A 14,986-nucleotide genomic window follows, 5' to 3' on the forward strand; every position below is an offset into this window, starting at 1 on the left:
TATATGACAATGGAACAGTTTAAGGGTGGGCTTATTTAAGGGTGGGCTTATTACAGGACAATGGAACAGTTTAGGGGTGGCTTATTACATGACAATGGAACAGTGTAGGGGTGGGCTTATCATAGGACAATGGAACAGTTTAGGGGTGGGCTTATTACAGGACAATGGAACAGTTTAAGGGTGGGCTTATTACAGGACAATGTGGGCTTATTAGAAACAATGGAATAGTTAAGGGGTGGTCTTATTACAGGACAAAGGAACAGTGTTTGTAATTCTACTGAACTGTGTTTAAGGATGGGCTTATCACAGGACAATGGTAACAGAAAAAAATTATCTAGGGCACTAATCCTATTGCATACAGAAAGTTTTGTGTAGTTTATTGGAACGGTTTTGAAGATATAGCCCAGAAAGGAAAGTTAAATCAAATTTTGTATTTTTTGACTATGTTTCCATGGTCGCAGAGAAAGTATAAAATATGAAATGTTGTCAATAACAAACGGCACAACTAGTGCACTAACTTAATATATACAGAATGTTTTGTGGAGTTGAGTTTGAGTGGAATGGTTTCGCATGCACGGGCAGACAAAGGGACGGATGGAAGGATGCACAGATGCACACACAGAGCCCAAGTTAATATCTTCCGCAAATGCATTTCACTGGGTATAATGAAACAGTGTTTGTAATTCTACAGAACAGCCACGATAAGGTAGGGCTTATTAACAGCTAATGCGTTCATTGCCAAAAAAAATTGAACATCAATTAAAACAAGGGATTTAGTTGATAAATTAGTTCTTTTTTATTCAACAATCAACATTGTTTCATTATCTGAATAAATGTGTACAACAATGAATTATGAGATCAAAATCTAACAATTTCATAATTTATCATGATTCTTTTTTAACTTTGTTAAACATTCATTCCAAATATACCTGTACTACAGCATCAAACTTACACACATCTGTATCACACATGTATCACTCATAGACACACATACATATAAGCATAACAAAAGTGAACATATTTTCTATATGCCCTCTTTATAACAAGTTTAATGAATATAAGAAAACAGCAGCACATTATTAATTTTTTCTTTTTTCATCTTAAATTTCTAATAATCAACTATGAAATATTCAAATCGATGCTTTTATAACTTTTGAATGTTTTAAAACTTTTGGAGGTACTAATCTTGACAAAACTGTATTAGACTCTGAGGTAAAAATAAAAGTTTCAAATAAAACAACAAAAAATAGCTTTGTGGTTACTTCAGTTGGAAATGATTTTAAACTACCATCAAAAATAAATCAATATTAAAAGGATTTTTGTGTTTATCCTTCAACATGATCAAATTATGGAACAGATGTATATATATTTCACTGGACTGGTAACTGTATAAAAAAATTCTGTTTACAAAACCAATTAATAAATTTCAAAAAACTTTCTGAGTAAAAGACTTTCAAAAATAAATGTCTATCATTTTGAATGTGATTGTTTTTGGTTTAAGTATTCTGAATTTTAGCATTAATGAAGGGGAAATTAGCCATAAAGTTTGTGTCTCCAAACATAATCATTTTCAATATTTAGATTTTACATATAGATTGATATTTTTCAAACCTCAATTCAATTTTTGCATTGAATTTCATACAAAATCATAAACATAAACAGATTTTTTTTCTTTTTAACATTAATTTACAAAGGTATAGTTTTCATTATAAAGAAAGCATTGTTCTATTGTAAAGAACAATTTAGAACATATATATATATATATATATATGTGTGTGTGTGTGTGTGTGGTAGTAAATTATGAATAGAAAACAAAATCAGATACATTCATTCATATCAATTTCATATTTCATAGCATCTTTAACAAAATTGTACATTAAAGTGAATTTTTCTGAATGTCACATCTACTTGATAAAAAAGCCATTGGAACAAATGCACCAATTCCTTTCTGAGGAACAGTAAATCAAAGTTTTTCACAATGAAATATATCACAGAATATGTTATTTTGTGTTCTAAATATTCCAGTGTACAGGAACATAACACCATATTGGGATCCACCTACTGCTGGAAAACCTATCTCTTCTTTATATTTTGGACTTTGTCAGCCAGAAGAAATCCTGCAACAAAAGTATTATTCTTCAGTATCAGAAGTCAAATACCTAATGATCAGATTGATAAAATCTTAACAAATCCATTTCCTAAACTTATTTAATTAAACTCATTTGTAATTAAATTTAGTCCTTATGACAATCTTAATCCATCCATCCCATTAAATACACTTAGTTATAAATAAAGTGAGACTAAAAATCAAATTAAGTCAATATTTTAATCACTTTCCCTAAAAAAAAATCCATTCATTAATCACTCAACCAAACCATTAACTGTCCATTAATCCCATTCAGTCATCAAAACCATTAACCATCTTTTTCTATTACTCAGTCATCAAAACCATTAACCATCCCTTGTCCATTAATCTCATTGGATCATCCAAACCATTAACCATCCATTAATCTCATTCAGTCATCAAAGCCATTAACCATCCATTCATCTCATTCAGTCATCAAAACCATTAACCATCCATTTATCCCATTCAGCCATCAAAACCATTAACCATCCATTAATCTCACTAAACCATTAACCAACCTGTATCTATTTCAAATACAATTTTAAACAGGTGATTCAATACACCATTATCAGTTCTGTTAAAAACATTCCTTTTTATAGCTTCCTTTTGATAAATAAATTTAATTTCTGTAATGTTCAGTATCCTTACCTGGGGTTTCTTCAAGGACATGGGGTTAATCATGACATTTACAATAGAAACTTCTTGTTTACTCATTGCAGCACTAACACACTTGGTGATCTCCTCCGGAGTACGTGCAAAGTATCCAGTTCCTCCAAATGCGGCAATCATCCTTTCATAATGGGCTGTTGCCATAAGTGATGTGGGCGGAGACCTACAAACAAGGGAGATAATCAATGGGTGGTACCGTATGTATTGAGCATAGTGTATAAAAGAAACATAATTCTACTGACACCAGACATTGAACGGATATTCAGCACAAGTCAGGATCTCTTATGATAGGTTTAATAAAAAACAAGAAATTCACAACATTATCTTCTTATTTCAGAATATTTTCTTCACATTGTTAATGTCTATAGATTAGAAGTTCTCATAACACAACCAGTAGAAGATCTGAGTGTGACATTTCGCTGACTACATAGTATATCAGTGAAGTTTTATGTTGATATCTCTTAGAGTTCTTGTGTTATGCTCCATACAATACCATGACGGACAGACGAACAGATGGACAGACAAAGCGATGACTATATGGTTATAGATGTGTGACAGCCTGTGACCCCCTAAGTCCTAGTTTAGTACTGTCGTGCTATGGTGTATCCAGATCACATCATTAACTAGTTGTCTGAAAAAGTTGTGTTCCATGTCGACTATTTTGGGATTCCAACAGTCAATGATATGATTTTTCGATATGGAATGATCTATGATATCAATATATCAATCACAGACAGCGAATGCTTTTGTTGCAATTTTTTTTTCTTGGGACTATGTGTCCCTCTGATGTTCATTAGCCCCAAATTTCTATCAGTTTCTCTGATATACTATGCAGTTCTTGCATCTGGTTTTATCTACAGAATGTGTGACATTCTCTATGTGTGTTTTATCCTGATGACATTAAGGAGAGTCTTATGAGGTTTCATAGCTGTTACATAACCATGACATGACTGAATGGTTTCTGACAGGAAACAGAATCTACTTACTGGTATGTTCTTATAGAAACTGTATGTCTCAATTCATCATGTAAACAAAGATATCTACTTTGCTGAAATTATATATACTTCTAGCTAGGTTGATTTACAAACATCAACTTGAATCATGCTTGAGCTACAACAAGTTATCCTTTTTATAAGCTGAACAGAGCAAAATGTTTGTGTATATTTTAAAATCAATAAGAAATAGCCAACCAAAGCTATAAAATTTTAATACCTAAAGACTGAACAAAATTAACATATTTGAAATTCTAAGAATTTGATATTGTTTTATGTTGATAACCATCATACTGTTCAGGTGTTCAATTATTTTGTAGGCCTAATATTTCATTATTGTCCAAGTTTGAGCTAGTTCACAGGTATTTAACTTCACACCACCATTTTATTTATAAATCCCCCATGAATATTACTACACAGTATTATCTGTCAATAAGCTCTCTCATATACTTTATGTACTGCGCTATTATGTAAAATTATACACCACGGCTATTTCACTGTCCTGTGATAAGCCCACCCTCTGAACTTAGGACTGAAGGATTATGTAAACCCCTCCCCCTGTATTTCTAATGCAGGATAAAGTACAGTTTAAAATCTGCGTGTATCAGGAATCAGGAGCATAATACCCACGTGAGAGTGAGATCTGTGGACTCGGAAATAGACTGCCATGAGTCGTCGTCCATACCAAAACCGATTCCATTATTGTTCATGATAATGATAATCACAGGAAGTTTGTAGCTGGAATTAAAACACAAAAATATGTTTTTTATAAATTTCATTAATTTTTATAAACAATGGTTGTTTTCAATTTTTTATTTCTTTATTAAACAAACAATAAATCCAACATAATGAGTTTATTACGACACAATTATCACAGAACTTGTCTTTTGTGTCTTGCCATCAGACAAAGTCATAAATATGATAAGACATGTAATGACACTACTGTGGCAGCCTAAATAAGTTACTTGATGACGTCACATGGTTGTAAACATATCACTGAGGTCAAAAAGTTCTGTCAGATAGAGTACATAATTTGAGACTTTTTGCTTATTTAACTCAGTTTTCGCTCAGTTTAACCCTCCTTCAATATCAATCCAAGTCTTATTTATATCTAGATGTCCAAGAAAATAACCATTCACTATTTGAACAGCCCCGCACTTGATGATTGTTTGCTTAAATTTGTACTTACCGACAGAGAGTTTCAATTTCCATTCCAGAGAAGCCAAATGCACTGTCCCCTTGGATACAGACAACACGTTTTTCTGGAGCATGGTCTCTACACCAGATTGCAGCAGCTACTGCAAATCCTAGACCCACCCCCATTGTACCGTAGGTCCCTGCGTCCAATCTGCATTAGATACATATTCAGGTTTTATGGTCACCAAAAAATGTCACAACACATGAATTTATTTGTCTTTAATCAAATCTCTGATAAGATAAAGAAATATTATTAAGGTGTTTACTAATTTTTTTTTGATAAGTTCTTGGAATCAACAAAAGAATGCTTGTAGATAAGTCCAGACCAACAGAAAAATGTTAGAAAATAATCCAAATAACAGGCCAATTTGCAAGAACATAAAAAAAAAACCAGACAGACAATGTACCTGTGTCTTGGAAGGAAGTTTGGGATCATGGTCCTACTGATGTCCATTGTTGAAGAACCCTCACTGACGATGATACAATCCTTTGGTAGAAGTTTCTGGATCTACAAAAGACAGATAAAATACCAGGCATACAACTAAGTGATTTATTATTCTTTATTAAGTCAATATCTGGTAATTAACCCATCCACATATTTACTGCTGTTCAGTGAACTTAACATGAAATACATTGTCCTATTAAAACTTCAACTCGTAATTTGTGTCAGAGTCAATGTGATACTCCTACATTGTGTTATAGTCAATGTGTTGGCTCCATCATTTTGAGTCAGAGTCAATGTGCTGGCCACCTACTCTGAGTAAAATTAATGTGTTGACCTCTGATTCTGAGTCAGTGTCAATGAGTTTGCCTGACTCTGAGTCAGTGTCAATGAGTTAGCCCTGAAATTTCACTTAAATACATTAGATTGACCAACCAAAGAACAGGCAGGTACAACAGTAATTAATAACATCATCGGTACATGACTTTCTATTTACTGATCAGAGCTCACATTGTTGGTGGTATAATGAACAGTACTGTTGTAATAATTAACAATGAATTCTACAAGTGACGACGGCTACAGCAGATCTATTTTGGTCTTTTCAATTTTTCTTCTGTAGAAGAAGGAAAGAATACTGTAGGTTCACAATTAGTCGCCTCCTACAAACATGCAGTAGATTGCAGTAGACCCTGAACTTGCAGGGATCTCCATGCCCCCTAAACAGGGGGCTTCACAGAGAAACAATCCTGATCTGTTAGGGGTGCCCCACAATTAGTCGCCTCCTACAAACATGCAGTAGATTGCAGTAGACCCTGAACTTGCAGGGATCTCCATGCCCCCTAAACAGGGGGCTTCACAGAGAAACAATCCTGATCTGTTAGGGGTGCCCCACAATTAGCCGCCTCCTACAAGCATGCGGTAGATTGCAGCAGACCCTGAACTTGCAGGGATCTCCATGTCCCCTAAACAGAAGGCTTCACAGAGAAACAATCCTGATCTGCTAGGGGTGCCACACAATTAGTCACTTCTTACTACAGGCAGTAAGATGTAACAAATACATTCTTTCCCTGTCCACTGCACAGGTCAGGATGTTGATACTAGAAGTCTTTTAGACTCCAGTTAAGCTGGATTTTATACTCCAGATTAGATAAACTATCAATAACCAACAAAGTATAACAATTTATTGAACCACGTACAGTAACAATATTTTGTACACAAACCTTCTATTGTATGTCATTTACATTTACTATTGCAAATTTCAGATTTATGACAATTTCTAAAATTTTAAAAGCCAGAAAATAACAAATGGCAGCATAATTAACAATGGTCATTGTAGAACATGATCTATAGTCTGTTTCATTTAAGTTGACAGCTGGGAAATAATTGAAGACAAGATAATCAACAATGATAATAGTTTAACATAATATAGTCTGTTTCATAAAAGTTAACTGCTGTGAACTTGTAATTACATATGGAGATCTCAAAAGACAGTAGTCATAAAGAAAGCTGGTTAGCATTTCTTAAATGCTTGTCTGACTTATATATATATACTTACATCCTCATATGCTGCATAGAAATTAAGTGGAACTGATTTGTCAGACATCATTTTCTAAAAAAGAAATAATAAAACAAGTGTTAAAATATACTTGATGTTGTTTTGATATCTGTCATTGGTTTGTAAACAGTTAATATTTAGATACAGCTTGTTTGCTGTAATGCTGTTTTTTTTACAACATAGTGATGACAAGTATCCTGAATTTAAAAACTTACAACTATACCAAGACAGCATTTGTCTTGACATACAATTTTAGATCTATTACATTCTTTAAAAATAATTTTATTAAATCAAAACTTAATGTATTTTACTGTCTTTTTTTACACACGAGCATGACTGATTGAAACCACATTCTGTCTTCTACAGCAAATACATTGTACTTGGGTGCACCAACTCATAATCAAACTAATCACCTTTACAGTATAACCCAACTTCCTCAAACTTACTTAACTTAATTACCTCCTATTTATTAAACTGATTGCTTGGTCCCCACCATTATCTTTTATATCCCTTCTTATCACATCTCGAATTCCTTAAGCCATTATTCCACAAATACTCCCGATTCCTTGAACTCATTTTTGTCCCTGTCCATCATATGTTCAATGTATTCCCCCCTCTATTTGATGAGCGAGTGTCATGCTTGCCAAAATTTACCTGTATCACACTTGACTGCATCCTACTTCAGCTAATGATTCTAGCCGCTCCTGATGTTTATACAGATGTATGACAGTTCAACGGATAATTAGGCAATTAATATGAAGGTATCTGCTATATAAGACTATTGTTTTATTTGAACATTTCAAATAAATTTGTATTTTAGAACACTGTATTGAAAAAACCAACCGCTGTTCAAACATGAGTTTGATATAGTGATGCCATTATACATGAATCTGCTTCATGTCATTTCATCCTCTGCGGACATTACCATTAAATACGTGGATCAATTTTTGCCGTCTTGAAATTGCCCTCCCTGTTCTTACAGCAAAAAGGGCAAAAATTCAATGGAGGCAAAATTTTCCAGTATACAGTAAATGTTACAATTTGACTGCAGAGAAATATGTAGATATTTTTCAATTTTTTTTTCCTTTATCTTTAAAAACAAAACCATTGTCCTCTCTTACCTGTACACTCTGTTGGTTTTGTTGGATTTTGCCATGCAAGGTTTTCCACCAGGGTGCAGCTTTGCTGAAGGCAAATTTACCGGGTCGTCTCCCAATTTCTTCATTTATCTAAACATATCATGGTACATTGTAAAATATGGAATAAAAAAATGTCAGACTATTTTATTCAGATTTGTAATGTCAGTAGAATAAAATCTTTTATAACACAACCGGTAGAAGATCTAAGTGTGACATTTTGATGACTACACAGTCATCTTCATCACACCAAAGACTGTGTGAAGTGTACTAACACTCACAAAGGTAGTGTGTGAGATCTTAAAGAATTGACTTGATTATAATCCTATGTATACTAAGGTCAAAAATCGTACAGTAAGGTATATACATTGATGTAGGAATACAAAGTATGCCGGATGAAAACACTTGTTCATAGATGTACGAGAGTCAGTGACCCCTGTCCGTGTTTAATACTTGCTCGCTGTGGCATAACCTTTCCAGCCACCAGGTTTTCCCTATAATCTCTCATTAAAGTTTTACCTAGCATTGTACGACTACCATCGAAAAGTAAAATAAATTACAATACCTGAGTGACTACTGCATCCAGACTGCCCACCAACGTAGCAGCAGCCTTAATGTTGTTGCTCATTTCCTCATGACAAACGTCAACTTGGATAATTTTCACTTTCGGATGAAATCTTGGTGGCATCCCAAAATGTAACATCCAATTTAGACGGGCACCCAGTAAAAGTATAACATCTGCATCTTGCAAAGCCCTGGAAAATAAAGAAATTGTAGCCCATCATTAATCTAACAGCAGTAATATTAGAAGCAGTGATAATAGCAGCATATAAGGACTGATTGATAAATTGTGAGCCTTATTTTGAGGGAGTTAATCTTTACTATTGCCTGACTACTTAATGCTTTGTGCCAGAAGACTGGTGTCATTTGGGCAGTTTATGTTGACGAGGTGGCACTCATAAGTAAACAAGGCAAGTGACTTTTGCAAAATGGACAAAATGGCTGAAAAAGCAGTGATTCAAAAATATAACATAAAGGTTAAGTTCATTGTTTTGGCTTATTTCGTGCAATGCAACAAATTTCTACCAGTTATTATACTGACCTTGACCTCGCAGGTGCAACACAGAGTTCATGGTCATCTGGTATGACACCTTTACCCATTGGTGTAGGAAGGAATGGCAGTCGTGCACCTATCACTAGCTCCTTTACAGCCTCCTCAGCATGAGCATAGGCTGCACCTGTATGATAGAAATAGAAAGGTCATGATGGGGTAGAATAGGTCATTATTAGCCAATTTGAGGTCAGTCAAGGGCATCAAAGGTCATCAGGTGTCATAAAATGCAAGCATGAGTAAGGAGAAGTCATAAAATAAAGTATTATGGAAGTCCATCAAAGGTCATCAGGTGTCATGGGAGGTCACTTTAGTCACTGGGTCTTATAGAAGGTCATCAAAGGTCATCAAGTGTTACGAGAGATCATCATTGGGTGTTACTGAAGGTCACCAAATTTCAATAAGTGTTATGGCATGTAACCAATGGTCATCAGGTGTTATGGGAGTTATGGTATTACAGTTCACTAAAGGTAATCAAGTGTTATGGGATGCCACCAAAGGTCACAAGATGTTTTTGGAGTGATCATAAATCACGAAAGGTTAAGGGAACTCACCAAACTTCATCAAGTCCTATGGCAGATCACCAAAGGTCATCAGTTGTTAGGGGGAGACCATCAAAGGTCACAAGGTTAGTAGGTGTCATACAAGCTCACCAAAATTCATCAAGTGGTATTGGAAATCAAATCATCTGATATATCCATACCTAGTGCATGGCTATTCAAAATAACTTACCTTTACCCACTACCACTAAAGGTTTTTCAGCATAGTAGAGTAGGTCGGTGGCAAGCTTTACACTTTCTGGGTCAGCCAAACTCTTCGGAGGAGGAGAGCAAACGATGGAGGACCTGAAACAAATATCTAGATGACAGAAATCGACTAAGAACTGCAGCATTTTCAAAAAAACTAACCCTAACTTTTTAAAACAAACTTATCCAACATTGAATAGCGGAAGTACCATTCAATTTTTATACAATTTATATTTCATATAATCATCATTCTGTCTATTTAATAAAATCATATTTTTTTTTCTGTATGTATATTTCTGGAAAAGCTTCCTGAACATCATAATCATCTGAATGATTTACGTAAGGCTATAACGTAAGGCTATAACGTGTGTTATCTGCGGCAACATGTAAAGCATTGATGTAACTTATGTAGGTCAACATGGCTTTAAGATGACATCATACCAATGATTGTGACCTAGAACGCATCCATACTCCTGTGAATACAATCCTGATTAACACTGGTAAACTGGAGGCCATGTAAAATATTAAAATACTGAAATAAAAATCTGTAGGTTTTCAACAAAGATCTGTTACTCATCAAATGAAAAATATCCTGAAAGGAAGTCGGATCTGGAGTTTTGAGTTATTTATTTTCTTATATCAGTACAACAATATTTACCAAATTAATTAGATTATCTAGTTTAAAAAACAAGTTTTCAAACAAAATATTTACCACACATCCTTTTCATTCACTGTAGCATTCACCATATTTCCAGCAATGTCGAGATAACATGCCCCAGGTCTGCCATAAATACTCTGACGATATGCCTGCAACAGATGATCCCATAAATTTGTTTAATGAATTATTTTCTGTTTTTCTTACAAATTTTATTTAATTCCACAAAAAGACAATCTAATTAAAATAGATAAACAAATAAATTGAATTTTAATAAACTGAAGACAAAAAATATGAAAAGTTTGGGTCCTTGACCATATAAAACTTTTCCCATGATACTAGAACTGAAGTAATATGATCTAACAAAATGTCATGTTAAATGTGAGGATATTGTACCTGGTTAAATAATCTGGCTCTTTGAATATCATATAAAGAAATGCAATCTTATGTTACAGCCTGTAACAAGCAATCTAATACAGCCTGTAAGAAGTCATATGAAATAGCCTGTAACAAGCCATATAATACTGCCTGTAAGAAGTCATATAAAATAGCCTGTAACATACAATGACATGTGACAACAGTATACTTCTATGGATAAGACTGAAAGTACTGAAGGTATGTGTATAAATATTGTATTTTGACAATATGATAATGTATGGAAAAATCATCAACATAACGTAACATAATGACAGGAATGTTCAGAATAATTTCAACATAATTTGAATTCATCTTCAATGGCTCATATGGAAATCATTTAGTTTAATTCAGAACTGAAAATAAAACATCAAATAGATCTTGTGTAAGCTAATCTCCAAGTTTTTAAGATATTTATATAAAAAATCAATATTTACCTTTTCCACAAAGAAGGGAATTCTTTCTATACTGTTGGGTCTGGCAGAAAATTTACAATAAGGTCTGGCTGCTTCCACCTATTACACAAATATAATTTTTGAATTCGATGACAAAAAGTTACAGGAAATAATATACAGAATTTTTCAAGTTATCAACACAAATCTGATGATTTAAAGTTGCTTTGAGATTCAAAATTTGATAATTCAAGAAAGATTTACTTTAAAAGTTGTTACAAAAAAATAATAATTCCATGACTTCCTTGAATAGTATATCAAGCTTTTGGAAAAATCACAAAAATTCAAACCATTGAAATAAAATCCTTTACAGTCATCCTCAATAATCCAGGGGTTACAATCACTTTCGATCTCTGCACCCCTTGAACACTTCATTGCAAAACTGAAGGTTCCATGTGTGACACCTTGCAGACAAGATTAAAAGAGTAGTTTGATTCTTTGATGTACATCAAACAAATCTCAAGGTGGCAAAACGGCATATTATAATGGCTTTGAAGTTGTGCGTCACGCCTTTGTAATCTTCAAAACGAGAGATCTGTGAGAGATTGGTCAGTTTTTTTCTTTTGGAACCAATCAGGAACCAATCAGAATACTTAACTTGTGCCTTCAATTTAGCCATGACATGTTCCAAGGACGTAGAGAGTGAAAGAAAGTTATCACAAACCCCTACAGTATCGAGAATGCTTTACATTAGTCACAATTTTAACTTTACTGTTGAAGAATAGCCACAGCAAGCCCTGTCGGGGTGTGAGGGCAATTGTTTCAGTAAGGTCAGGACAGAGACCCCTTATTAAGTACTACTATTATAATCTATTCCATCATGACTACTTCATACATAAATGAGTTTCACCACAGTTATCTATAAATCAATTTCAAAGAGCAATTGATTGATATAAATCTTTCAATTCATCCACAGTAATTAATTTCACAGAAGAATTCAAGAGTATGTGTTCTGTCAAATTCTTATTTTATAATTCCTATGTAAATAATGTCTTAAATTATATACTGTATAGAAATGGATACAAAAGTTGTGGTCACTTTGGTATTTACCTGAGGTAGTTCTTGGAATGCTCCCATGGCTTCCTGGTCTTGTTCACTAGATCCACCAATCACAATGACAGGCCTTAAAATGACAAATACTTATGTGACTTTGTCAAAATGAGTAGAAATGTATATCTGGTTAGTATTGCAAGAATGATATTTTTGCTATTTTACAGTATGTATATTTACCTAAGCTTGACAATTTTCTATTCATGAATATCTATAAAATAAAATCACAAATATTTTGCTCAGTGAAATAACCACCAAGATGGTATTTTTTATCCAATACAATAGAGGTTATTAGCTTAGAAAATAAATGTGTAAAGAAAATCTGCTTCATGAGCACAGCGAAAAAATACATCCATTGTGCTTCAATAATTTGGAAAAACTGAAAAAAATTAAACTAAATTAAAAAACTACCTTTAAATAAATATTAAAAAAAAAATCCACAAATATAGCATTCCTAAAAAGAGGTCACCTAATTTAGAATAATGAATAATGATAACTGCACATTGTTCTTTGGAAATTTAAACAGACTACAATGTGCTTACCAAGTTAGCCTGAAAGAAAATGTACTGTAATACGCACCAGCAGTTTTCCTTGGCATTTGAAAGTCCAGCCAAAGCATGCACCAAACCAGGACCAGATACTACCAAACACACTGCAGGCCTTCAATCAGACAAACACATGCACATGTACTGTCCTAAAGCTATATATATACCATATATAATTTACAATTTATATCATACTTTGATAAATGGTTTCATAATAGCATGCAAAATATACACTATTATAGCCTATGGTCTATGTCCTAAGTGGCATTTTAACAGTGGTATTCAAGAAAAAAAATAGCTGCATTAACTTTGATCACGAAGTATTTGATTTTTAAAAAATCATAAACATCAAAATTTTTATTTTCTTCATTTTCAATACAGTGTCTCTGATATTTTATTTTATTATATTATTATTTTTCATATTTAAAGTGTTTTGATCAAATTTACAGAGCTATTGCAGATCTTTCCCACCCTAGCACTAAAAGGTTTTGTTCAGGAGTGCCTTCTACAGACTTTGATCATCTTCTTAGAAGTGATACGTAGGAAACTGAACCATATATAGAAATGACTAAACATTTTGGAATCCTTTATATGAAGTTGTTGTTTTACAGGAACAGTCCTTATGATTAAACAGCAGATTAATCTTCGTTTTTTATTTCAGTTGTAGGTGACACCAGATCAGCAGCTTCATTAAAAGTTTGCAGAATGAAAAACATGAAAAAAAAAACTTACTTTCCAGTCATATAGCCAATAATAGAAGCACCATATGACGCCTGCAGAAAAAAATTGAAATATGAGAAAGAAAAAAAAGAAAGAACTTTGGTAATTTGACTAAACATATATACTGTAGAAAAATAAAAATATTGCTTTTCTATTTAATTCCTAGTAATAAAGACTGATTACTATGTAAATGGAATTTCAACAGAAAGTATTTTTCAAATAAAATTTAAGGGTGCATGAATTATTGACGGATTTCAAAAAGGTTTCAATGTTGTCATAATAGTACCTAAGATAGATATACTTCATCTTTTTTTTCTTTAAAGGTTTTTTAAGATTTCAAAGAAAATGCTTTATTTGTTTTTATTATAATCTGAATACCAGAACCTGTAAGATATATTTTTGCAAACAAAATGAATACTTATCAGAATTTTACTTAAAAATGTCATTTATATAATGAAAATTCATATGAAACTGTGTTTAAAAGAAATACCGCTTGTTCATTCCTCATCCCTATGTATTTGATGCCTTCTCTTTGTGCTGCAGCAGCAACCTCAATGACAGGAATTCCAACAATTCCAAACATGTACTCAACACCCTGAAAATCAATAACTTAAAATTACTGATTGAACATCATGAAATTTTTTTTTTTCTTACTTTTATTTTTTTCGATACACAAACATGTGTGTTTCATTTGAATTGGTATACTTGATATAACAATTCATATTTTATCATGGTGCACAATCTTATCCTTAAATTTCAACCATATAATAAAAAGCTAAATAATATAGGAACTAAAGGTGGTTCTCAATTTTTTTACTACTGAAACAGTATTCGATATCATTATCAGCATTATACATGTACAGAATTATCAAAATATCAAGAGCGAGTCAAAAACTAGTAACAACTACGATAAAAGTTGGTGTCAAAATGCAGGCCGATCTATATATCAAAATGTCTACATTAACATTATAAAATAAGCTGTCGTGCTCAATCAACATTTTGTTAAACTTGTTAAACAGCGTGTTGTTCAGAATTTTATGAATTTCAACACACCTGATATAAGTGTTAAAACGTAAATAACATTTACCTGGGCTTTCAAGGCCCTCGCTAAAACCGTCGCCCCATCCACTGTGCTCGCCATTTTGTCTGGTCTGTCACGTGATTTTATATTAGCTCT

General features: G+C 33.1%; 1 protein-coding gene across 1 annotated transcript; it reads right to left on the minus strand.

The window, feature by feature from the left end:
* Nucleotides 1-1,812: 1,812 nt before the first annotated feature.
* On the minus strand, nt 1,813-14,950 carry LOC132547203 (2-hydroxyacyl-CoA lyase 1-like). Its single transcript, XM_060210965.1, has 17 exons — nt 14,897-14,950; nt 14,300-14,404; nt 13,822-13,862; nt 13,124-13,204; nt 12,545-12,617; nt 11,480-11,557; nt 10,686-10,780; nt 9,960-10,072; nt 9,219-9,354; nt 8,682-8,871; nt 8,102-8,209; nt 6,981-7,034; nt 5,391-5,491; nt 4,976-5,134; nt 4,417-4,524; nt 2,774-2,957; nt 1,813-2,117 (listed from the first exon to the last, which is right to left on the minus strand). Exons 1-17 carry the CDS (start codon nt 14,948-14,950, stop codon nt 2,085-2,087), a joined length of 1,713 nt encoding a protein of 570 aa, XP_060066948.1. The 3' UTR covers nt 1,813-2,084.
* Between the last annotated feature and the right edge of the window lie 36 nt (nt 14,951-14,986).

The sequence above is a fragment of the Ylistrum balloti genome, unplaced genomic scaffold, assembly GCF_031769215.1.
Source record: "Ylistrum balloti isolate Yb309-2 unplaced genomic scaffold, AGI_CSIRO_Ybal_v1 Utg369938, whole genome shotgun sequence".
Classification (NCBI taxonomy): domain Eukaryota; kingdom Metazoa; phylum Mollusca; class Bivalvia; order Pectinida; family Pectinidae; genus Ylistrum; species Ylistrum balloti.